The 26,204-nt window shown below is 40.3% G+C and overlaps 1 protein-coding gene across 1 annotated transcript in view; it reads right to left on the reverse strand.

Moving 5' to 3' along the window:
- Nucleotides 1-869: 869 nt before the first annotated feature.
- LOC125250548 (von Willebrand factor A domain-containing protein 5A-like) overlaps nucleotides 870-26,204 on the reverse strand; it is a 30,325-nt gene continuing 4,990 nt past the window's right edge. The window contains exons 6-21 of the mRNA XM_048163176.1: nucleotides 24,943-25,118; nucleotides 19,136-19,224; nucleotides 18,902-19,046; nucleotides 18,734-18,813; nucleotides 18,525-18,639; nucleotides 18,284-18,442; nucleotides 17,936-18,039; nucleotides 17,041-17,258; nucleotides 16,520-16,591; nucleotides 15,914-15,949; nucleotides 11,363-11,398; nucleotides 11,173-11,232; nucleotides 10,891-10,932; nucleotides 1,361-1,500; nucleotides 1,161-1,284; nucleotides 870-1,020 (exon numbers count right to left, since the gene is read on the reverse strand). Coding sequence (XP_048019133.1) covers nucleotides 941-1,020; nucleotides 1,161-1,284; nucleotides 1,361-1,500; nucleotides 10,891-10,932; nucleotides 11,173-11,232; nucleotides 11,363-11,398; nucleotides 15,914-15,949; nucleotides 16,520-16,591; nucleotides 17,041-17,258; nucleotides 17,936-18,039; nucleotides 18,284-18,442; nucleotides 18,525-18,639; nucleotides 18,734-18,813; nucleotides 18,902-19,046; nucleotides 19,136-19,224; nucleotides 24,943-25,118 — 1,676 coding nt within the window. The 3' untranslated portion in view covers nucleotides 870-940. The remainder of the gene's footprint in view (nucleotides 1,021-1,160; nucleotides 1,285-1,360; nucleotides 1,501-10,890; nucleotides 10,933-11,172; nucleotides 11,233-11,362; nucleotides 11,399-15,913; nucleotides 15,950-16,519; nucleotides 16,592-17,040; nucleotides 17,259-17,935; nucleotides 18,040-18,283; nucleotides 18,443-18,524; nucleotides 18,640-18,733; nucleotides 18,814-18,901; nucleotides 19,047-19,135; nucleotides 19,225-24,942; nucleotides 25,119-26,204) is intronic.

Consider the following 26,204-nt stretch of genomic DNA (forward strand, 5'->3'; position numbering starts at 1 on the left):
AAAGTTTGCACGTTGCTTCTTGTGTGATATCCATTGACTCCCCTTCTTGGTTTAAAATGGAAAGATTTAACCATCACTCATCCGCGGATCATATGTGCAAGTCGGCAGGTATCGGACCCATATGAATTCTGTACAGAATGCTGTATGTTAAAGCGATACAGAGGAGATTATGAGGAGAACCGGTTTGAGATTAAAAGGAAACTGAGGTTTTACTGAGTTTAACAGCTCGGGCCAGCTGTAACATAAACGAAACACTATTGGCGATTTTAAAAAAGGGGTGGAGCTGCTCAATATATCGCCCTGTCTTCCTGTTTCAGTTGAAATTACATCAACACGTTGAATAATGCTGCGAGATCCAACACTCTTCTGTGGGCCTTTAAATTAGCTTGAGAGCTGTTTTTTGTCCCTTGGCTGTTGTTTGTTTTATGACCCTAGGTGAACAGCACTTCTGTTGTTGTTAAATGTACTTTAGAAATAAAATAAACTTAAAACACAGTTCTCATCCCTTACTTATATGTGGCTACAGGTAACAAGACTTTTTACAAGAACCGCCACAGACTGCTTTATCCTCTTTCTATGATGCAGACAGAAAGCTGGAGTAAAGTTTACCCAAGCTCACAATATTCATATTTAATGTAATGTATATCTAAATATCAGACAGATAATTATAACTAGTGAAGAAAGACTTTAATAGTTTGGTAAAGTCACACTGACACAGTCTGCTCACAACAACACACAGCGAAATAATGGATTCATGATCACTCACAAATTATGATTATATATTTAGAATTGTATTTAGAGTAATAACATGAATTTATGACAGACCCAATAGCTATCATATAGTAAAAAAAAAATCTCTGTACCGCTGATACAAATCTGTCAGTTTTATTCTTTAAAACATACTATATTTGATTTCTGACAGCACAAGATTCTTCAGTCTTCAGATTGCCAACATGTTTTCAGTCACATGACCTCCCAACAGGACGTTCCCGTCGCACACACACTGAGACAGGCCCTCCGCTGAAACACACACAAACACCTCCAAACTCAATCAACAGTGTACAAGAACATGTACAGCAGTGAATGTTTGTGAAGTTCTTCAACTGCTGTTTTCTGTCAACATCAAGCATTGAAAGGAAAATGAATGAATGTTGTCTCACGTTTCTGAGAGCGGATCCATAATGCTGCCTTCATGGCCACAAACTGCCACTCAACCTGGTCATCTGATCTACATGCATATAACCAGATCAGAGCCAGAACGGTGACCCACACTGACACGTCCACCTGGAACACACAACTACATGTCACACACACTGAGCCAATCATGATGTACCTGAGGATATGACATCATATGCCCCACCTGTGCTGGTCTGTGATTGGCCACCTCACTCTCTGTCTTCCCAAACACGGTAGCAAGTGAGGCGTTCAGTTCCCAGCATCCCGAGGCCTTCTGAAGAGAGACCAGCTGGAGCAGAGGGTCCGTCTGGGGCTCAGGTTCTGCTGCAATACATACAGAGTTTAGGCAGAAGGAAGCTGGACACATAAAGCGTCATTAGTTTTGGTATGATTATCATTAAAGACATTAGAGACATATACATTACATACAATACCAAATAATATATACAGAGCATACTTTACAGCAGCTTATAGAAATGCATTAATATTTCCAATTCAGATGTAGTCGACCTTGTTGACAAATCTGTGATACATTTTGAGGAAGACTATTAAAAAAGTGGGTCCAGACACTACAATAAATTTGTAGCGTCTGGACCAATCAGACACACAATTATTCAACATTTGCAACTTTTATCAACTTCGGGTACATCCTGGTAAGATATATTATGCCTCCTAAAAATGCTAAAACATCTCCTTGTGAGGAGGATGTGGTTGTTACAATGAGTGTACTCTCCCAGTTGATGGAGCAGCAGAGAGGGATCTACAAAGATATGTTATTGCAGCAGCAAGATAATTTTAAATGCTTCATTCAGCTGATTATTGACGGAACTAATAAAAGATTGGATGGTGTTATTAGAGATGTACAGGAATTGAAGACCAGCTTGGAATTTACCCAAACAAAGTTTGAAGAGGAAAGGATGGGATGCACTGAGATAGAGGCAAAGATAAGGACATTTGAGACCAACATCACTACTTCCAAGCGGGAATTGGATGAAATGTTCAACAAGCTGGACTATATTGAAAACCAGAATAGGAGAACAAATATTTTAATTGATGGCATTGTGGATGAGAAAGGAGAGAATTGGTGTGAATCAGAGAAAAAGGTGCGGGAAATGTTTACAAAAAACTTGGGCTTAGATGGATTAAACATGGATATTGAGCGTGCCCAGAGACTTGGTCAGTTTCAGGACAGTGGAAGGCCAAGGAAAATTGTTGTCAAGCTTCTTCACATTAAAGACAAAGAGCACAGGAAGTATGATAAACTGAAGTATGATAAACTGATTATCACCCCAAGGGCTGGACAAAGTCAGTTATTGCCCTAATGAGTTTTAAAGTATAATTTTATATATGTTTGTTTATATGTATGTGTGGCTGTGTGTAGGACTTATATGTATGTAGCTTACTTGATGATAAAATAACTCTGTGTATAAGATATTTAACCAGATTATAATTAATTTTAATTATGATGACCAGTATAAACAAATTACCTAAAGGTTTAATACTTGCACATATTAACATATGTAGTATAAGAAACAAAATTCAAGATTTGTCTTTATTTTTGCAATCAAACAAAATAGATATACTTATGATTTCTGAAACTCATCTGGATCATTTCATAGATGACTCAGATGTTGATATAGGGGGGTTCTCAATTTATAGAAATGATCGAAATAGGTTTGGAGGTGGTGTTGCCATTTATATACGTGATCATTTCTCTGTTAAATTGAGACATGATTTAATGGTTGATGGTGTTGAAGTGTTATGGTTACAGGTACAACTTTCATATTTAAAACCGATTATTCTTAGTTGTTGTTATAGGCCACCTAGTGCCAGGATAGAGTATGTAAATGGTTTATGTAATATGTTAGACAGGGTGACTGAGGAAAATAGAGAACTATACTGGGGTGCGTTTCCCAAAGCGAACTATGTTCGCAAGTTCCGTCGTTACCAATAGAGTTCAATGGGACTTACGACCATAGTTGGCTAACGATGCTTTCGGGAAACGCACCCCTGGATGGGTGATTTAAATATTGATTGGCTGTCTGATGCTTGTCCTTTGAGGAATAAGCTTAAAACTATGACAGACACTTGTGGTTTATCTCAATTAATGGATCAACCAACAAGAATTTCTAGTAACAATACAGGATTTTTAACATCAAAATGTATTGATCATATTTACACTAATAATCCTGATATGTGCTCTACTCCTGTTTCTGTAACAATTGGTTTTAGTGATCACAACTATATTGCTGTCTCTAGGAGAACTAAGCTACCTAGAGCCTGTCCTAAAATTATTATGAAAAGATCTTATAGGGGATTTAATGAGGAGAGTTTTCTAAATGAATTGGATAATATTAAATGGAATTTGATAAGTGACATTAATGATGCGGATGCATCACTCAATTTATTTATGGATTGTTTTATGAGAGTAGTCAATAATCATGCCCCATTAAAGAAATTTACAGTTAAAGCCAAAGGTGCTCCTTGGGTGGATAACGAGTTAAGGAGCTTAATGGCTCAAAGGGATGAGGCTAAAAAGGTTGTGGTTCTTTCAGACTCTCTCGAGGACAGAAAATTTTATTGTATTTTAAGGAATCAGGTGACCAAGGTGAACAGAGTGAAAAAGAAAAAATATTTTCAGAAGAGAATTGAAGACTGTGGTACAGATAGTAAGAGAATGTGGAATGTATTCAATGAAATTATGGGGAAAAAATCAATGGGTACTTCTTTTGTTGAATTGAATGGAGTTTATTTGACTAAGCCAATACAGATTGCGAATTATTTTAATGATTACTTTGTTACTAAGGTTTCTAACATTAGAGAGACAATGAAACATACTGTTGATTTTAACTCGAATGAGCTAATTGAAAGGTGTATTATGAAAGATAAACTGTGTACATTTGAATTTCAGCGGGTTAATGTTGTGCAGGTGGAAATGCTGCGGAGATCTTTGACGGTGGGCGGGTCTGCTGGTTTGGACAACTTAGATAGTAGGCTGTTGAAGTTATCAGCTAGACATATTTCTAAACCAATCTGTCACATTTTTAACAGATGTTTGATAGGTGGTGAGTGTCCAAAACTTTGGAAAGAGAGTAAGATAATTCCTTTACCCAAAGACACAAAAGCAACTTTATGTGGTCTAAATAGCAGGCCTATTAGCATTTTGCCTGTTCTAAGTAAATTGTTGGAAAAGATTGTATTTGAGCAAGTGCAAGATTACTTTTCTAACAATGAATTGACTACGATGTTTCAACATGTATATAGGAAGGGTCATTCAACCTGCACTGCTATGACACAAATGTTGGATAGCTGGCAAGCATCGATTGATAAATCAAGGCTAGTGGGTACACTATTATTAGACTTCAGTGCTGCCTTTGATGTGATTGACCATGAAATTTTGATTTCCAAACTTATTAGTTATGGCTTTGCTTCCTCGGCAATTAAGTGGTTTAAGAGCTATTTGTCGGAGAGGTCGCAAAGAGTTTATTTTAATGGTGCATTATCTGGTAGCAAGTCCCTGGAGTGTGGTGTTCCTCAAGGTAGTTGCCTTGGACCTTTATTATTTTCAATTTTCATAATTGATATGCCATATATACAGGTCCTTCTCAAAAAATTAGCATATTGTGATAAAAGTTCATTATTTTCCATAATGTAATGATAAAAATTAAACTTTCATATTTTTAGATTCATTGCACACCAACTGAAATATTTCAGGTCTTTTATTGTTTTAATACTGATGATTTTGGCATACAGCTCATGAAAACCCAAAAATCTCAAAAAATTAGCATATTTCATCCGACCAATAAAAGAAAAGTGTTTTTAATACAAAAAAAGTCAACCTTCAAATAATTATGTTCAGTTATGCACTCAATACTTGGTCGGGAATCCTTTTGTAGAAAAAAATGCTTCAATGCGGCGTGGCATGGAGGCAATCAGCCTGTGGCACTGCTGAGGTGTTATGGAGGCCCAGGATGCTTCGATAGCGGCCTTAAGCTCATCCAGAGTGTTGGGTCTTGCGTCTCTCAACTTTCTCTTCACAATATCCCACAGATTCTCTATGGGGTTCAGGTCAGGAGAGTTGGCAGGCCAATTGAGCACAGTAATACCATGGTCAGTAAACCATTTACCAGTGGTTTTGGCACTGTGAGCAGGTGCCAGGTCGTGCTGAAAAACGAAATCTTCATCTCCATAAAGCTTTTCAGCAGATGGAAGCATGAAGTGCTCCAAAATCTCCTGATAGCTAGCTGCATTGACCCTGCCCTTGATAAAACACAGTGGACCAACACCAGCAGCTGACATGGCACCCCAGACCATCACTGACTGTGGGTACTTGACACTGGACTTCAGGCATTTTGGCATTTCCTTCTCTCCAGTCTTCCTCCAGACTCTGGCACCTTGATTTCCGAATGACATGCAAAACTGAGCAACAGTCCAGTGCTGCTTCTCTGTAGCCCAGGTCAGGCGCTTCTGCCGCTGTTTCTGGTTCAAAAGTGGCTTGACCTGGGGAATGCGGCACCTGTAGCCCATTTCCTGCACACGCCTGTGCACGGTGGCTCTGGATGTTTCTACTCCAGACTCAATCCACTGCTTCCGCAGGTCCCCCAAGGTCTGGAATCGGTCCTTCTCCACAATCTTCCTCAGGGTCCGGTCACCTCTTCTCGTTGTGCAGCGTTTTTTGCCACACTTTTTCCTTCCAACAGACTTCCCACTGAGGTGCCTTGATACAGCACTCTGGGAACAGCCTATTCGTTCAGAAATTTCTTTCTGTGTCTTACCCTCTCGCTTGAGGGTGTCAATGATGGCCTTCTGGACAGCAGTCAGGTCGGCAGTCTTACCCATGATTGTGGTTTTGAGTAATGAACCAGGCTGGGAGTTTTTGAGATTAGCAAATTGTATAATTGGATCAAAACAAATAAACTTGTTCTAAATATTTCAAAAACTGTGAGTATAATATTTGGTTCTAAGTATAGATTATCTGATAATCCTAAAATTAATTTACAAGTAAATAGTCAAAATGTACAGCAAGTAAGAAAGGTGAAGCTTCTTGGTCTTTGGCTTGATTCTACATTATCATGGTCTGATCACATTAATAAAGTTGTGGCTAAAATGGGTAGAGCTGTGGCAGTAACGCGTAAATGTGCACATTTTTTAAATTCACAGTTGTTTAGTAGGGTTGTTTGTACATTGGTTTTGTGTCATTTGGATTATTGTTCTGTTGTATGGTCTGCTTCATCTAGTAGTCATTTAAAAAAATTACAAGAGGCTCAAAACAAGGCTGCAAGGCTTGTTCTAAGGTGTTCTTTGAGAACTAGTGTAGTTGAGATGCATGAACGTCTTGCTTGGCTGATGATTAAGCATAGACTATCTGTCAATATGTTAGTATACTTTCATAGAATCATTAACACTCGGACTCCTAAATTTCTTTATGACAAAATAATATATTATTCTGATATGCATTTACATTATACAAGAGGGGCGAATAGTGGACAGATTTTTTTACCCCTACCTAAATCTGACTCTATGAAGAGAACTGTGATGTACAGGTCAATTGTGTTATGGAATAATCTTCCAGTTGAGGTTCGTGAAATCAAGGGAAAAACTGGTTTTAAAAAAAGACTAAGATTGTATTTGTTTTCAACATCATAATATTGTTTGGATTGGTTGAGTAAGGTTGGATTGTGTGCTATGTTGTTTGTGTAGTAATTGTGATTGTAATTATTGGATGTTGTATGTATTGTTTGGACCCCAGGAAGACTAGCTGTTGTTTCGGCATCAGCTAATGGGGATCCTTTTCAAATAAACAAATATTCATTATATTTAATGAATAATCCAGAAACTCACTCTATCAAACCTCTGTGAACCCATCCCCTAAAACTACAATTAGCAATGACCGTCAAGAACTTGTGACTCTGACTTCATTCTTTCTGAGAAGGACAAATAAACTGCATGTATAAACGTGTATCCAATTTTCCCATCTCATGATTTTCCTTTTATAGGGTTTATTCTATGTATTAATTCTCTCTTCTGAACTATTTTGGTATTTCAGAGTTTCAGAGTTGCAAATTATAGTTAACTAAAAACACATGGGGAGCATGTTTGGTATCTACGGACTCCAACTTTCGTTTCCTATTTGGTAATTTATGTTATTAACTCTGTGACACATTCGTATTATAAGAAGCTAGAAGGTTCTTCTCTCAAACATCCAATCCAGTGTGCTACTGAACAAAGACTCGTAAAAGTTTCCCTCCGAAGGGAAAACTCCTTATTGGCTCAGTCACCTTAAGAGGGTGTGACATCTTCACCCTTAAAATCACTGATCACAAGATCAAACTCTCTTCTTTTTTACTGACAAATGCTGATGTCAAGATGATGCTGTACTGGAAGCTTCTAAGGAACCCCAAGCTTGTGCCAGGCTTCAGCCTAGACCTTCCATTCACCAAAGATCCTCTGAATCCAACTGGTTCTCTTTCATCAAGACAACATCAGCAAAGATTCAACGGGAGCCTCCACAAATTGCATCAGGACAGTTTAATTCAAATGGGCGAGACATGCAAGTATCAAACTTAGTCTCATTATCTGATACACTGAGTATCCTTACCCCTTTTAAAGAAGGGCCTGTTAAAACTAAACTGATGGTTTGCTCAATGCTGTTGATCTGCTGAATATCAAACAATGATGTAACTTCTTGGTTCCTGTACTCTGCTTCAGCTCTCTCCCTTGATAAACTATATGCATGTATGTGTGTGAATGTTAGAGTAGTTAAGTGTTTAGTTTAGTTAATAAATTCTTGTTCATGTCACAAGTAAAGTTGTCCGTGTTTTATGCTCTCATACAGGAGTCCCTATTCATGACAATCCTGACTACAGGCTCTGAGTAGTACTGTACAATAAGATTGTTATTTCCTATTGTCACAAGTGAGGCTCCCGCACTTCCTCCCCCGCACCACTGGAGGGAGCCTTCACCAGAATATTGAACTTTCTATCATTCGGACTACGTTTCCCATAGGCCCTCATTCCTGGGACTGATTGCGCACACACCTGCACCACATCACTCTCACACTATTTAACACCACACACACACACATTGCGAAGTCTTGATTTGCCCCGGTGATAATTTCTGAGCGTTACTGTTGCCGTTTGGACTGTTTACCCCATGTGATTCTCTGCTGCCTGCCCTGACACTCGCCTATTTATCGGACTGTGTTTGTTTGCTGCATGCCCTGATCTCTGCCTGTATCCTGACTCTGTCTGTCTGCCGCCTGCCTCGACCATTGCTTGTCCCTGTTTACGTCTCTGCCTTTGTCCTTGCCTTGTTGATACTGTTCTTAATAAAAAGCTGCAAATGGATCCCCACTCTGTCCCCACTCTCATCATTACACATATAACCTAGAAATAAACATTTCTTACAATTAATAAGCAATTAACACTGAATGCTCATTGGCCAAACAGGTTAAATGATTGTAATATTAATTTTATTACATAATTTTATTTAACTGATCCAAATGTTAATAATTACTTATAACAACTAGTTTTGAATAATTATGCTATTTATTTTGAGCTAATTTGCTACAAATTAAAAAATTCAGCTTCAGTCCCTTCAACTGTAGCCTGAAGATGTTCAAAAAGAAGACTTTAGAAAATGTCAGTGTACCTTTGAACCACTGTTAGGGGTTAATCTTTTATCCACAGCGCAAGTAAATATTTTGCTTGGCCCGTAAAAAGGATAATCCACTGTCCTCCTTACTCATTCTCAGAATAAAAAACCAAGGAACTTTGACAATAGAACAGTTCAGTATATGGTCAATCTTTGTTTTAATCTTATCTCAAAAATGACTTATCAAGGGACATAACCAAAACATTTGGGAATACGTACCCATATCGACTTTACATTTAAGGCAAACTGGTGAATATTTTGGGTCAATCTTAGAAAGTACATAAGGAGCACAATGTACACATTGCAGTATTTCATTCAACCATCTCTTATCCTCCTGTACCTGCCCAAAGTCCTTCTTCCACCCTAATAACAATAATTGTGAATTTTTTCCTGAGTTTGAAACTAGTATAAACCTTATAAATAGTATTTCTTTCATTGGAAGAACGTTTCAAAAATATTGACATCTTCATATTCACATCCTTATCCGGAGAGTTTTCTCAATAAAACGTCTAATTTGAAGAAAACCAAATAAATGATGGGAAGGCAACCCAAACTTTTCTTGCAAGTGTTGAGCTTATAAGTGTTTTGTTATTTCCCGATTTGTAAAGTCTTTGTCTTGCATAAAATAAAGCAGATTCTGCTCTCTTGAGTTAACAGCTGGTCAAGTGCCGATCTAGTGCCTATCAGCCCTCTATGCAGGATTTTACTAGGAGTTATTTTAAATTTCCTATCAAGTTTCTCTAATTTAGACTGCAAATTCTCTAAAAAGACTCTGTCTCTCTAAAGCTGCATGTTGGCATTTCAGACAATGCAAAATTTCATGACTTTTCAAAAGTGAAGCATTCATTAGTGGCACTAAACTCAACATTAAGGGGCATGGTCTAATATATGAATTATCCCTATGTGCACGGGATTAGTATTATCTGGGGACCTCTAGTCATTTGTAATAACATGTCTGTGATTTGTAAAGTAAAGATAAAACGTTATGTATTTATCAACGGTATGTCTTAATCAATTACGATAGAAAAAATGTTCTATATAACTCTCGATATAATTTCACTTAAATACATTGAAATGTAAACAGACATGAAGTTCGGTTGCATGAACAACTCTCAAGCTTACTCTGTCCCAAACAGACGCGCGTCAAGTGACACGCAAACAAGTTGCTGTGGAGTTCAGTTGTGCAATTGCCGAGATAGTCCTCACTGCAGAACACAATATCCAAGGGGCGGAGTCTACATCCAACTCCTCCCACTTTACATAGCCCTAAATCTACCCGACTCCGCCCCCTGGATCTCAAGTGTTCTGCAGTGAGGGGCTACTGTAAAAAAAGTACATGTCAGGTTGTCAGTGTGGCAGTTTCATGGTTTCCTTGCGTCTTACAGTTGATCTACTTCAAAGTTCATCTTGAGAGAGCAGTTGTCATGTCGGTATAAACAGCTGCAGTGTTTTCAATCACACAGTGTCTTTTTTCTGTTGCAAATATTCAAATGATCACAGAAGTACTGAGATAAAAGTTTATAGTTCAGATATTAATTTATCGATAAAATTGTTTCACCACCAGGTGGCGACAAGTGACTGTTAAAAAATGTATCTGAATCTTCATTCAACAGATTCTTTTAAATACAATGATTCATCCAGTAATGAAACAAGTATTTCTGGGCGTCATTGAATCATACATCCAAACAGACTTTTTTCTCTCTTTTTTAGATAATTATTACAAATATATTTAATATTTAATACAATTAATTTTTTCCAGAACCTCTAGTAAATTACATGTTATTTCATTTAGTTGTCATTCCGAATTGTGATCTCGGTTTGAAAACAAACAAAAAAAGTTTCTCTATTTATCCAGAAGTGTGCAGCTTTAAGTTTCTTTAACACTTATTTATTTAATGTTCATATAAAATATAAGAAAGATTTGTTTACATTTTATTTTGCTTTGTTTTAAAATTATTTTTTGTGTGCCTTAATTAGAAATGCATTGGTTAAATTCAAACTTTTTTTTCAACTGAATTTTTTTTCAATAATTCTGAATCTGAGCTGGATGTGTTGATTTACCCAGATGTGACACAGAATCACATTCAACCATCATTCTGCAGTCTGGAGACAAAACCAATCAAAAAGTGACATTCAGAAAATGCCGATTGGATTCATATAAAAAAATAAAAAGAAAAGCTTAGTGAAGTATATCTTGTTTCACACAATATAGAGAATTAAATGCCATTTGAGAAGCTGTCTTTGCAAAACAATCATTCAAATAGTGACATTCAGATATGGAGAAAAAGACAATTAGATGTAAAAACATATTAAAAAAAGACCAATACAAGTTGAGTGAAGTACCTGTTGGCTGTGTACTAATACTACGCGCACCAGAACGAGACATCTTGGGAGCCGCTCCTTCTAAGAATACAGAGAGAAACTGATAAGAGCGTTTATGCTAAAACAATCATTCCAACAGATATTTCTCCAGATATGGAGAAAAAGACAGCACAAGTTGAGTGAAGTGTCTGTGGGTTGTCTGTTGTATTACTCTTAAGCATTCGAGGCATCATGGGAGCCGCCATTGCTGAGAATAGAGAGAAAAGCACATGTATAAGAAAAACAGACACTAAAAACACATGAAACAAAACTTGGTATTAATCAATATGGACATAAGCGGTGGCAGAGATTAAATCTCACGTCAAGTCTCAGCTCGTGTACTTAAGTTTTTGAGTAAGCGTGAACAGCATTGTATGTCTGGTGGAGAATTGTTATGAGAGAATTTTGTTTATTTAGATTATTTTTCTGACTGACAACCGAAGCTCATTAATCGGTGACTAACCATTAAGAATACTATGTCAAATTAAAATAAATTAGAATAGATTAGTCTTTGTGACACATTTTTTTCCAGGACTTTATTTAGCTTTATGCGCAAATAACAGCATAAACTCATCACGCACCAGCAGCACTTCTGTGAACCGAGAAAAAAAACAGAAATTAAGTAGCCTATAAGGGATAAAATAAATAGGACTACACAAAATATATTTCACTTAATTGACAGGTTAACAAAATGACAAAAAAAAACAAAACTGTGCGTCAAGTAGTATTGTAACGGACACAGGAGATAACGACGAATGGTGTTTATTGACAGACAGCAGGTTTAAACAGGAATGCAGGTAAGTAAACAGGCCATTTACTGAGAGTTACTGAAAGCAGTCTTTGTCTTACAGGTGATGATATCGTGCATAGATGGAGGATTGATGGAAGCACACACACTCAACAAAGGTTTCACACAAAGACAATGGAGCACGAAGACAAGGAGTAGACACTGGAGAATGGAGATGGGCAAGTACCAGGAGATGTAGGAGAGGATTGTAGGAAAAGTCCATTATGTGCAAACGAGACAGGACACTGGAGTGAGGTGAGGTGTGTGCTTATATGCTGCTTGTGTGATGAGGTGATGACGATCAGGTGCGGGTGATTGCTGAGTGTGAGGAGGTGAGCTGAAGGAGGGATGATGGGAAATGGAGTTCAGGGAAGGTGAGACAGATGGTGACCGTGACAGTACTCCCCCTCCCGGTAGGTACGTCCTTGTGCCGTAGATTGAACAACCAGGGAGGGGGGCACCCTGGAGACCTTACAGGCTGGTGAGAGTGGAGGTGCAGGAAGGTATGAGGCCTCCAGGGTGCAGCCGAGAGCTCAGGTGACCAGGGTGGAACTGGGGACTCAGGCAACCAGGGCGGATCTGGCCATTCAGCGCTGCCATGGCAGATCAGGCAGTTTAGGTTGCCATGGTGGTGCAGCCTCTATGGCCTTGGCCCGGACCCCCAGGCTCGGCCACCACGGCCGTGGGTTTATGCCTTCCCAAAAAAAATTTCCTTGGGAGGAGCTTTGGGTTTCTGGACTGGATCGGAATCAGGAGAGGGCTCGCGGGCTGGAGCTATATCTGGATTCTGGTTGGGGGCTGGAGCCATCTCTGGACTCTGGTCGGGGGCTGGAGCCATCTCTGGACTCTGGTCGGGGGCTGGAGCCATCTCTGGACTCTGGTCGGGGGCTGGAGCCATCTTTGGACTCTGGTCGGGGGCTGGAGCCATCACTGGACTCTGGTCGGGGGCTGGAGCCATGTCTGGTCTCTGGTCGGGGGCTGGAGCCATCTCTGGTTTTTGGTCGGGGGCTAAAGCCGACACTGGAGCGGATTCAGGGGCTGGAGAAGACTCTGGAGTAGACCAAGAGGCTTAAACCATCTTAGCTGAGGATACAGGAGGGGTAGCCATCTTGGAACGGGAGTTCTGAATGGCGGACATCTTAGGATGAGGATCTTGTGAGTTTGGAAAGCTCTCCAAACATATGTCGATCACCTCTATCCAGTCCAGCCCATTTAGATTGGGGAGTAATCCTGTACAATGCCATGATGGTCGTGTCATCCAAGGAACTGTCTTGAACGAGACAACAGAATTCTCCGGTGAAGGTAAATAGATTGTTGCTGGATTGTGCCACTGCCGCGATTTGTCCCGCGAACTCCCACAAATCCATTGCAATGCAGCTCATCTTCCTTTTTAGTAGGTCTGGTCTTCTGTTATGGACAGATACTCAGAGAACACAGGAGATAACAATGAATGGTGTTTACTGACAGACAATTGGTGTTTATTGACAGGTTTGTATGTCAACAGGAGGATGAAAATCAGGTTCAAAATGGCCTTAATAATCTACACGGGCAAAGAATTCAAAAGGCAGACGAGCAAACAAAACACTAGCATTAACAATGGTGACCGGACAAAGAGTGACTGTGAGGGTTCAACTTAAAGCAAACACAAACGAGATAATAAACACAGCTTAAATAAAGAACTCATAATGACAGTAACCAAGGAGACAAAGGAGTGGCGGGAAACTGAACAAAGGAACACATGACTGAAAATAAACTTTAAGTCATGAAAATGAAACTAACTGAAGAACTGTGACCCAATGCCGTTTCAGTTTCGCTTTAAATAAATTAATCTTGGCTTAATTTTTGTATGGTGTTTATAATGATTGCCACTATAGACTAATTTGTGTTTTATTTTATTCATGGCTACTTACTTTTTTTTCTGTTCTAAATACCATTAAATTTATAGAATTTGTTGTGGAGTGAGGAGAAATTAGCCTAGGCTTTTATAATGTTTGTAAATGTTATCGTTTTATTTACCTGTATTTAATATAAACATAAATTATTGTAAATGTTTGCAATTACGAGGTTAATGGGTGTTTTTGGAGTAAGATCATTTTTTCTTACTTGAGATAAATGAGGCCCAATATTTGAGTTCAGGATGGTCGTTGCTGTTTGGGACCAAACCTGATCACTCAAGTAGAGGTTGAACAATTAATTGGCCGGCCGATATATCGGGCCGATTTTTGGCATTTTTTAATTGCCATCAGCCGAAAGGACCAGTTATACTTAATTTCCACCTTCCGCACAGTTGAGCACACGAGCCTTTCAAAGTATACTCCTTTGGCAAAAAAAAACGGCATCATATATCGGCCATCGGTTGCCCTGATTTTTAAATATCGAAATCGGCCAGAGAAAAACCCATATCGGTCGACCTCTACACTCAAGTACACCAAAACATGTAAACATGTAAAAAAAAAAAAAAAATCCTTGCATCACATGATGGTCAAAACATTTGGTAACTAAACAGAATTTCTTTAAAGCTGCAGTCCGCGATTTTTCCTCTTTGTCGCCATCTCTGTTTGAAACCTGCAATTGCAGTCATATGCGGAACAGTTATCTGTACGTGCGTTGTACCTCGGCACAGCTCGTCAGCGCGGATGAATCTAATGCTTGCTGTCAGTCACCGCACCGGTGTGGATACTGAACTTCAGAATCACAGATTCTTTGTCTTGAAAGCATGACCAATATAAGAATTTTCACTGGAAAATATCTGAACAAGTAAGTAACATTTCTGCCACTTTTGTTCTGACCAACTGAGGAAAAAAGCATCAGGCCTACAATAAATCATGCTGCCAACGATGATTAAATCTAACGATCGCTTAGCTCGGATCACGCCAAATCGTGCAAATTATTATTACTGTTATACTTTGTTCTCAAATTGTTAATGTTAACAACATCAGCATTGCGTGACTATGTGTATTTAGTGTGTATTAGTGTTACCTGTAGATTTCAATGTCTGTATCCACTCCACAATCCAAAGTCTTTTGCTTTTTGACTACGGATGAATCTCCAGTTGTCACTGATGATTGTCATTTGGATCTTTCTGGATTACAATCCACCATCAAAATGATAAGTTTAATTATTTCAGCTGCTGTGAGAAAAGGCTATAAATAATCTGCTACCAGCTGCGTCCTCACATGATAATACTGACTAGCCTGGACTCCTTCCTTTCTGTTTACGGACGTGACGTAATGACGCACAGAGGAACTGCTGCATGCTTGAATTTCCCGCGGAAATCCACCATGTCACTCTTATTATAAAACATTATTACAAGCTTACCGTTGTGAATCGAGACAAGATAATTAGATAGTTTTGAACACTGGCTGGTTATGTACTTGCTCAAAAATTGATTTTGGATCATTTTTAACCAAAAAAAGTTACGGACTGCAGCTTTAAGTTCATTGATTTCATTAATGTTACAATGTTTACACGGTACAATGACTGGTAGGCTACTTATTAGAGCTTGATACAAATTTCACAATTTCAATTCATAAGCTTACGATTTGATTCAGATCTTTATTCATTTGGATAAATATTAGGTCCAAATCTCTCAACTAATGCTGTAAACATACAGGGAGCTGTATGTAGCAGCTGGTATTGTTATTAAAGCTTAAAATGAACAACTCAAATATAATGGTTTTTTTTATAATAACAACATAATCATATTTTTAATGATATGAGTAAAACTAAAATAAATATGTAATATAGTGCATATATTCCTCTTTATCATTTTTCTAGCTAACTAACATGCTTTGGTCATTAAATGGCTTTCTTGAGGTGAATGTAATGTGACATATTGTTCTCCAGCTGTTTTATTGGCGTCTTTCACTGGTTGATTTTTCAAAAAAGAATGAGACAAGTTGAGTAAAGTGTCTGTTTGCCGTGCATTTCTCTTACGCATTCCAGAGCAAGGCATCATGGGACCCGGCATTGCTAAGAATAGAGAAAAAAGCATGTTTAAGAATAACAGATGCTAAAAACACATAAAACAAAATCAAAACCAACTTGCACCAAACCAAAGCACACACGGCTCAAACCAGTCTCAAGAGCCCCGAAAACTGTAAACGTGATTACTTGACCATTGTTTATGTATTGTTTTTTTTGTATTGGTATTGAACCCCTCAATGAGATTCTGCTGCTCACAGAAATAGAGCTGCTAGAAATCTGGGGGAAAGCTTTATTCATGTGCTTGGAGAAATATACAGATGTAATAAAACCATAACGAATAATAAACATTAAAAATATACTACAGAACTTACATCTGTGAAAATCCTATCTGCTCCCCCACCAGGGACATTCAACCCCAAAATGAGGGGTTTTTCGTTTTAATTTTATTGAACAAACAAAATGTTGTGTGCTGTGACACAAAGACAGCCACTGTGGTTAAACCAGGGAAAAAAAACAAATAAAATGTAGTTTTGCATTACCAATAAATAGAGGTCATCGCTCAAAAAAAGTGAACTAATCCCTTAAAAAGAAAGAACAGTGTGTATTATTTCTTACCGCGTATTCTCATACCTCCACCGCCACTGCGACCGCCCCTGCCACCACCCCCTCCAGACCTTCGGGCCATAACTGATAAAGAGTTTAATATCACATGTTGATGATGTGAGCACACTGATATTAAACTATTATGTGATAGGAAACTGATTATGAAATCTGACTTCTAAAGAGTCCTGATCCCGGAGAGAATTTAGTTCCCACACACACATCTGGAAGTTTCTAGCAAAGCTACTTTAAGGCCAGCCTCCATGCAAAAAAGCGTAATAATTTCTAATGGATGTCAATGGAGGAGAGGCTTTACTTCGCTGAATAAACTGCTTTTGTGGGAAATAGTATGATTCATTTTACGGCACTTCTCATTCATTTCTATGGTATATGCAAACAGTGATTGGCTATCGCACAACTATGAACGAAATTCAATGATATCAAAGCTGTGATGTGATTGGTTATCAAGGCACACATGATCCCTGGGATCTGGACTGTCCTGCTCTAAACACACACAAAGAAATCTGTTAACTTACTCCGTACTGGCACTCTCCTCTGCAGCAGCGGCCCTGTGATGGTCCGTTTACCGTCTTTATTGACGCCAATGAAGGCTGTATGAACGCTGCTCACTCCTGCCTGAACACTGAGCTCCACGATCCTGCTCCGGACGGCCTCCGCTTCTGCTCTCCCAGCCTGCATTTCCAGCTCCAGAGAACGGATCACAGACCGGGCCGCCAGCCGGTGAATCGTCCGTCTGCAACAAACACACACCTGTCAAATATACAGCCTGGACTGTCAGAGACGCAATCTGGGGGGCTAGTTAACAAGATGTCATATGGTGGCACTAACTAACATGCTATGGTCATTAAATGGCTTTCCTGAGGTAAATGTAACATTACGTGACATTTTACTCCAGCTGTTTTATTGACCTCTTTCCATTGGTGAAACACTTAATAAGCCTTTATCTGACCGAGTTCTGCTGTGCTCTAAATCACTCACAAATCTTATGATAATTTGATAATCTCCATTCAGTTTTCGCACATTATTAGTTGTTTTCATGCCTTTTGCACAACATTGCACCATTTCATGCTTTTCATCTTCAGAAAGATCTTTCTTCCTCCCCATATTGCATGAGAACTGTGACTTGCCTAATAATGTGGAACAACCTCTAAGTAGGGTTTCCATAGATCTGGCCAATTATTTTGTCTGAGATTGATACCAGTTATCTAAAAAGACATGGATAAATAAACAAACAAACATTTTCTTAGAAAAACTAAAATCTGAATGTTTATTCTATTGAAATCTTACTGATATGTCACCTGCATAATAATTTGGAACACGGTGTATTAAAGTTTAAAGTTTTGATAGCGCATAAGAAGTCTTGGTAATAAAATAAAATGTTGTGTGCGTGTGTGTAAGTGTGTGTAATACCCTGTGTCTTCGATTGGTTTAAGAGCAAACTGGAGCTGGTTAGTCACTGGTTGATCTTTCAGCTTGTATTTCAAAGTTACTGCTCCTTTTGCCGTTCCTGAACTCTATGACGAGAGAGAGAAACAGAAAGTAGCATGAGAATTTGATGATTTTACACAGCTCTTTTTTCACAGCAACTACTTTTTTACAAGGGCCAGTGTGGTGTCACATCTGGGTTAGGACAGGCTGGTAGGCAGCGCAGCAATTTTTCTTAATCGCATATTTTACCCTTGTTAAAGAAGCCCTTGGTTTAAACTGTGGCTCTGGTCTCCAAAAGCCTTTTAAAGTAAACCATTAAAAAGCTTTGACCTGTCCTTTCAGCTGAGCGTAGATGAGTGCCCTCTGAGCCTGGAACAGTGTATTGATGGGTGGGGACAGCATGTCCACCGTAACGCCCTCAGGAACAGACCAATCCACAGAGATACTATCCACGGCCGGTTGGAGAGCAAACCTGAGCGACTGCATCACCTGACAGAGAAGGACAAGAAGAAAAAGCGGTAAATAAAAACCCTGAACATCTTGTACTGATTCTGTCCACAGCAGATCTTACTTTGGGCTGCATGCGGTCAGTGCCTGTGATGAACTGAGCATGACCAGAACCTTCTCTGGCCATTCCTGTGATGAGAGCCGTACTCGCACCCTCACCGATCCCGAAGGAGAAACACCTGAAGACACATGACCGGCTGGCATGAACTACTAAACCTTGAGATAAGCGCAGTGATATCAGTAAATGAGGACAAGTGAGACGTGTACGCCCACCTGTGAGAGTTAACGTGACTTTTCACCAGGTCCAGCACCTCTTTAGTGTTCCACACCTCTCCATCAGTGAAGATGAACAGCTGAGAGAGAATCAGTGTCAGGCTCAGAAAAACACCTCACCAATGTTACGAAGAAATAGCGGTGAATAATTAGTAAGTATGGCTGTACCTGTCGGGGGTGATCTGGGTAACAGGGCTGACTGTAGATGTGTTTCAGAGGCTGAAGGATCTTAGTGCCACCCATGTCTGCCTTCATGTTCCTCACTCTATTTAGAGCCTCTTCCATCGTGTCCTCACTGTACACAACACTCTGACTGCAATGACACACACCACAGTCTCTCACAAACCAGCGCTAAAATACATGAGATCATTCCTGAAGAACAACTAACATCTGATTACTGACGGGAAGAAGGACTCAAAGCCAGAGCCGAATCCATAGATGTTGAAGTAGCATCCCATAGGAAGACTCTTCAGAAGCAGCAGCAACGTGTCCTAGAGAGACATGTATAGTGAGTACAGTAGAGACATGTGCAGTGAGTACAGAGTACAGTAGAGACACGTGTAGTGATTACAGTAGAGACATGTACAGCGAGTACAGTAGAGACATGTACGGTGAGTACAGTAGAGACATGCACAGTGAGTGCAGTAGAGAGACGCATATGTAGTGAGTACAGTAGAGACATGTATGTGAGTACAGTAGAGACATGTACAGCGAGTACAGTAGAGAGACATGTACGTGAGTACAGTAGAGACATGTACAGTGAGTGCAGTAGAGAGACGCATGTGTAGTAAGTACAGTAGAGACATGTACGGTGAGTACAGTAGAGACATGTACAGTGAGTACAGTAGAGAGACGCACGTGTAGTGAGTACAGTAGAGACATGTATGTGAGTACGGTAGAGACATGTACAGCGAGTACAGTAGAGAGACATGTACGTGAGTACAGTAGAGAGACGCATGTGTAGTGAGTACAGTAGAGACATGTACGGTGAGTACAGTAGAGACATGTATGTGAGTACAGTAGAGACATGTACAGCGAGTACAGTAGAGAGACATGTACGTGAGTACAGTAGAGACATGTACAGTGAGTGCAGTAGAGAGACGCATGTATAGTGAGTACAGTAGAGACATGTACGGTGAGTACAGTAGAGACATGTACAGTGAGTACAGTAGAGAGACGCATGTGCAGTGAGTACAGTAGACGCATGTACAATGAGTACAGTAGAGACATGTACAGTGAGTACAGTAGAGAGACATGTGTAGTGAGTACAGTAGACGCATGTACAGCGAGCACAGTAGAGACATGTGCAGTGAGTATAGTAGAGATGCATGTGTAGTGAGTACAGTAGAGAGACATGTACAGTGAGTACAGTAGAGAGACATGTACAGTGAGTACAGTAGAGACGCATGTGTAGTGAGTACAGTAGAGACGCATGTGTAGTGAGTACAGAGTGAGTACAGTAGAGACGCATGTATAGTGAGTACAGTAGACGCATGTACAGCGAGCACAGTAGAGACAAGTACAGCGAGTACAGTAGAGACATGTGCAGTGAGTATAGTAGAGAGACGCATGTGTAGTGAGTACAGTAGAGAGACATGTACACTGAGTACAGTAGAGACATTTACAGTGAGTACAGTAGAGACGCATGTGTAGTGAGTACAGTAGACACATGTACAGTGAGCACAGTAGAGACATGTACAGCGAGTACAGTAGAGAGACGTGCAGTGAGTATAGTAGAGAGATGCATGTGTAGTGAGTACAGTAGAGAGACATGTACAGTGAGTACAGTAGAGACATGTACAGTGAGTACAGTAGAGACGCATGTGTAATGAGTAGAGTAGAGATGCATGTGTAGTGAGTACAGTAGACATGTACAGTGAGTACAGTAGAGACGCATGTACAGTGAGTACAGTAGAGACGCATGTATAGTAGAGACGCATGTGTAGTGAGTACAGTAGAGACATGTACAGTGAGTACAGTAGAGACGCATGTGTAGTGAGTACAGTAGAGACGCATGTGTAGTGGGTGCAGTAGAGACGCATGTGTAGTGAGTACTGTAGAGATGCATGTGTAGTGGGTACAGTAGAGACGCATGTGTAGTGAGTACAGTAGAGACGCATGTACAGTGAGTACAGTAGAGACATGTACAGTGAGTACAGTAGAGACGCATGTGTAGTGAGTACAGTAGACGCATGTACAGCGAGCACAGTAGAGACATGTACAGCGAGTACAGTAGAGAGACATGTGCAGTGAGTATAGTAGAGAGACGCATGTGTAGTGAGTACAGTAGAGAGACATGTACAGTGAGTACAGTAGAGACATGTACAGTGAGTACAGTAGAGACGCATGTGTAGTGAGTACAGTAGACGCATGTACAGTGAGCACAGTAGAGACATGTACAGCGAGTACAGTAGAGAGACGTGCAGTGAGTATAGTAGAGAGACGCATGTGTAGTGAGTACAGTAGAGACATGTACAGTGAGTACAGTAGAGACGCATGTGTAGTGAGTAGAGTAGAGATGCACGTGTAGTGAGTACAGTAGACATGTACAGTGAGTACAGTAGAGACGCATGTACAGTGAGTACAGTAGAGACATGTACAGTAGAGACGCATGTGTAGTGAGTACAGTAGAGATATGTACAGTGAGTACAGTAGAGACACGTGTAGTGAGTACTGTAGAGACGCATGTGTAGTGGGTACAGTAGAGACGCATCTGTAGTGAGTACAGTAGAGACGCATGTGTAGTGGGTACAGTAGAGACGCATGTGTAGTGAGTACTGTAGAGACGCATGTGTAGTGGGTACAGTAGAGACGCATGTGCAGTGAGTACAGTAGACGCATGTACAGTGAGTACAGTAGAGACATGTACAGTGAGTACAGTAGAGAGACGCATGTGCAGTGAGTACAGTAGACGCATGTACAGTGAGTACAGTAGAGACATGTACAGTGAGTACAGTAGTGACGCATGTGTAGTGAGTACAGAGTGAGTACAGTAGAGACGCATGTGTAGTGAGTACTGTAGAGACGCATGTGTAGTGGGTACAGTAGAGACGCATGTACAGTGAGTACAGTAGAGACATGTACAGTGAGTACAGTAGAGACGCATGTGTAGTGAGTACAGTAGAGACGCATGTGTAGTGAGTACAGTAGAGACGCATGTACAGTGAGTACAGTAGAGACATGTACAGTGAGTACAGTAGAGACGCATGTGTAGTGGGTACAGTAGAGACGCATGTGTAGTGAGTACTGTAGAGACGCATGTGTAGTGGGTACAGTAGAGACGCATGTGTAGTGGGTACAGTAGAGACGCATGTGTAGTGAGTACAGTAGAGACGCATGTGTAGTGAGTACTGTAGAGACGCATGTGTAGTGGGTACAGTAGAGACGCATGTGTAGTGAGTACAGTAGAGACGCATGTGTAGTGGGTGCAGTAGAGACGCATGTGTAGTGAGTACTGTAGAGACGCATGTGTAGTGGGTACAGTAGAGACGCATGTGTAGTGAGTACAGTAGAGACGCATGTACAGTGAGTACAGTAGAGACATGTACAGTGAGTACAGTAGAGACGCATGTGTAGTGAGTACAGTAGAGACGCATGTGTAGTGAGTACAGTAGACGCATGTACAGCGAGCACAGTAGAGACATGTACAGCGAGTACAGTAGAGAGACATGTGCAGTGAGTATAGTAGAGAGACGCATGTGTAGTGAGTACAGTAGAGACATGTACAGTGAGTACAGTAGAGATGCATGTGTAGTGAGTACAGTAGAGAGACATGTACAGTGAGTACAGTAGAGAGACATGTACAGCGAGTACAGTACAGAGACATGTGCAGTGAGTATAGTAGAGAGACGCATGTGTAGTGAGTACAGTAGACGCATGTACAGTGAGCACAGTAGAGACATGTACAGCGAGTACAGTAGAGAGACATGTGCAGTGAGTATAGTAGAGATGCATGTGTAGTGAGTACAGTAGACGCATGTACAGTGAGTACAGTAGAGACATGTACAGTGAGTACAGTAGAGACGCATGTGTAGTGGGTACAGTAGAGACGCATGTGTAGTGAGTACTGTAGAGACGCATGTGTAGTGGGTACAGTAGAGACGCATGTGTAGTGGGTACAGTAGAGACGCATGTGTAGTGAGTACAGTAGAGACGCATGTGTAGTGAGTACAGTAGAGACGCATGTGTAGTGAGTACAGTAGAGACGCATGTGTAGTGAGTACTGTAGAGACGCATGTGTAGTGAGTACTGTAGAGACGCGTGTACAGTGAGTACAGTAGAGACGCATGTGTAGTGAGTACAGTAGAGACGCATGTGTAGTGAGTACTGTAGAGACGCATGTGTAGTGGGTACAGTAGAGACGCATGTGTAGTGAGTACTGTAGAGACGCATGTACAGTGAGTACAATAGAGACGCATGTGTAGTGAGTACAGTAGAGATGCATGTGTAGTGGGTACAATAGAGACGCATGTGTAGTGAGTACTGTAGAGACGCATGTACAGTGAGTACAGTAGAGACGCATGTGTAGTGAGTACAGTAGAGACGCATGTGTAGTGAGTACAGAGTGAGTACAGTAGAGACGCATGTGTAGTGGGTACAATAGAGACGCATGTGTAGTGAGTACTGTAGAGACGCATGTACAGTGAGTACAATAGAGACGCATGTGTAGTGAGTACAGTAGAGATGCATGTGTAGTGGGTACAATAGAGACGCATGTGTAGTGAGTACTGTAGAGACGCATGTACAGTGAGTACAGTAGAGACGCATGTGTAGTGGGTACAGTAGAGACGCATGTGTAGTGAGTACTGTAGAGACGCATGTACAGTGAGTACAGTAGAGACGCATGTACAGTAGAGACATGTACAGTGAGTACAGTAGAGACGCATGTACAGTAGAGACATGTACAGTGAGTACAGTAGAGATGCATGTGTAGTGAGTACTGTAGAGACGCATGTACAGTGAGTACAATAGAGACGCATGTGTAGTGAGTACAGTAGAGACGCATGTGTAGTGAGTACTGTAGAGACGCATGTGTAGTGAGTACAGTAGAGACGCATGTGTAGTGAGTACAGTAGAGACGCATGTGTAGTGAGTACAGTAGAGACGCATGTGTAGTGAGTACTGTAGAGACGCATGTGTAGTGAGTACAGAGTGAGTACAGTAGAGACGCATGTGTAGTGGGTACAATAGACGCATGTGTAGTGAGTACTGTAGAGACGCATGTACAGTGAGTACAATAGAGACGCATGTGTAGTGGGTACAGTAGAGACGCATGTGTAGTGAGTACTGTAGAGACGCATGTACAGTGAGTACAGTAGAGACGCATGTACAGTAGAGACATGTACAGTGAGTACAGTAGAGACGCATGTACAGTAGAGACATGTACAGTGAGTACAGTAGAGACGCATGTACAGTAGAGACATGTACAGTGAGTACAGTAGAGATGCATGTGTAGTGAGTACTGTAGAGACGCATGTACAGTGAGTACAATAGAGACGCATGTGTAGTGAGTACAGTAGAGACGCATGTGTAGTGAGTACTGTAGAGATGCATGTGTAGTGAGTACAGAGTGAGTACAGTAGAGACGCATGTGTAGTGGGTACAATAGAGACGCATGTGTAGTGAGTACTGTAGAGACGCATGTACAGTGAGTACAATAGAGACGCATGTGTAGTGAGTACAGTAGAGACGCATGTGTAGTGAGTACAGAGTGAGTACAGTAGAGACGCATGTGTAGTGGGTACAATAGAGACGCATGTGTAGTGAGTACTGTAGAGACGCATGTACAGTGAGTACAATAGAGACGCATGTGTAGGGAGTACAGTAGAGATGCATGTGTAGTGAGTACAGTAGAGACGCATGTGTAGTGAGTACAGTAGAGACGCATGTGTAGTGAGTACAGAGTGAGTACAGTAGAGACGCATGTGTAGTGGGTACAATAGAGACGCATGTGTAGTGAGTACTGTAGAGACGCATGTACAGTGAGTACAATAGAGACGCATGTGTAGTGGGTACAGTAGAGACGCATGTGTAGTGAGTACAGTAGAGACGCATGTACAGTGAGTACAGTAGAGACGCATGTACAGTAGAGACATGTACAGTGAGTACAGTAGAGATGCATGTGTAGTGAGTACTGTAGAGACGCATGTACAGTGAGTACAGTGACTCAATACATCTCAATAAATCAATTCTGAAATCCTAAATCTTACTCTTGCACTTTGGATGCGCATCTGTGCATCTTTCCCATGATGCATCATGCGGTCCATACTGCCGGATCTGTCAACCACAAAAACGAACTCGCCTCGAGATGCCAATGATGACATCACGTCTGCAGGGAACTCTGGGTATAAACTGATCATGAGCACCGGGTCGCCCATCAGAGACCCTGAAACAGAGACGGGGCAACATTTTGAGCTGAGAAAAGCTGAGAAAAATCATGTTTTTGTCAAAGACTACATTCATATCAGATTCAGAACGATGAATCTGACACCCCAAACGCCTCACAGTCCTACAGCTCATCCTGGGTTAACATTTCATTCAATAACATTAGGCAGTTTTGATTTATATGGTGTTTAATGTTGGTGGTCGCATTATTTTACATTATTTGCATATGATTACGTGTGCTATCTTTTGTTTCTGCTTCTTCCTGTTTTGATCAGGAGATTCTGTACACTTTCAGAAGATGTGTAATAGCACCCCCTACTGTATATCCGTGAAAACACAGAAAGCTGGAAATTTAAAGTTAAAGAATTAAATATGACTGACACTGACTAAATGACTAAATTCAGCACTCTTATAGGAATACATTTTTTGTAATAATATTTAATTTAAATCTGACTAATTTTGATATTGTTGATCATAAATTAACATCTCAAGACAACTTTAGTGGGGTTTCAAATCAGAATCGACTTTCTGTTATGAGACATGCATCACTTTCATACATGTCCACTGCAGAGGACACCAGGACTTACTATGTGTCCCTGAAATGCCTGATAAGCATTCAATAAATGAACAGGATAGAAATTATATATCAATATTTCTATAAAATGAGGTATTATGAAAATGTTGCTAAGTTGATACTCTAGCTACATCTTTTTTCATTACATGTTGCCCAAAGAACACACTGACAATGAATAGATACATAGTAAATAATAGGAAACCCCATTTTTTGCCATGTTTACACACGTCATGTAAAGTCAAATAGTATATCAAATATCTTTCAAACCATAGTTGAGAATTTTTGTACAAAAATTGTACACAAACATCTTCATGTATCGTTTGGTTCAGGTGGATTAAATGCCTATTAAATGCAGACGCTAGTATACAGTACAAACTAAATGCAAAATATAAACATTTACTAAATATGTTTATCCAACATTATTCTCATATTTGTTTTAGAGAATGTAAAAATGTAATACATAAAACATTGTTTTGGTTATAGAGTTTTGTTTTCATTTTCTAATTAACTGAG

This window comes from Megalobrama amblycephala, linkage group LG1, assembly GCF_018812025.1.
Source record: "Megalobrama amblycephala isolate DHTTF-2021 linkage group LG1, ASM1881202v1, whole genome shotgun sequence".
Taxonomy (NCBI): domain Eukaryota; kingdom Metazoa; phylum Chordata; class Actinopteri; order Cypriniformes; family Xenocyprididae; genus Megalobrama; species Megalobrama amblycephala.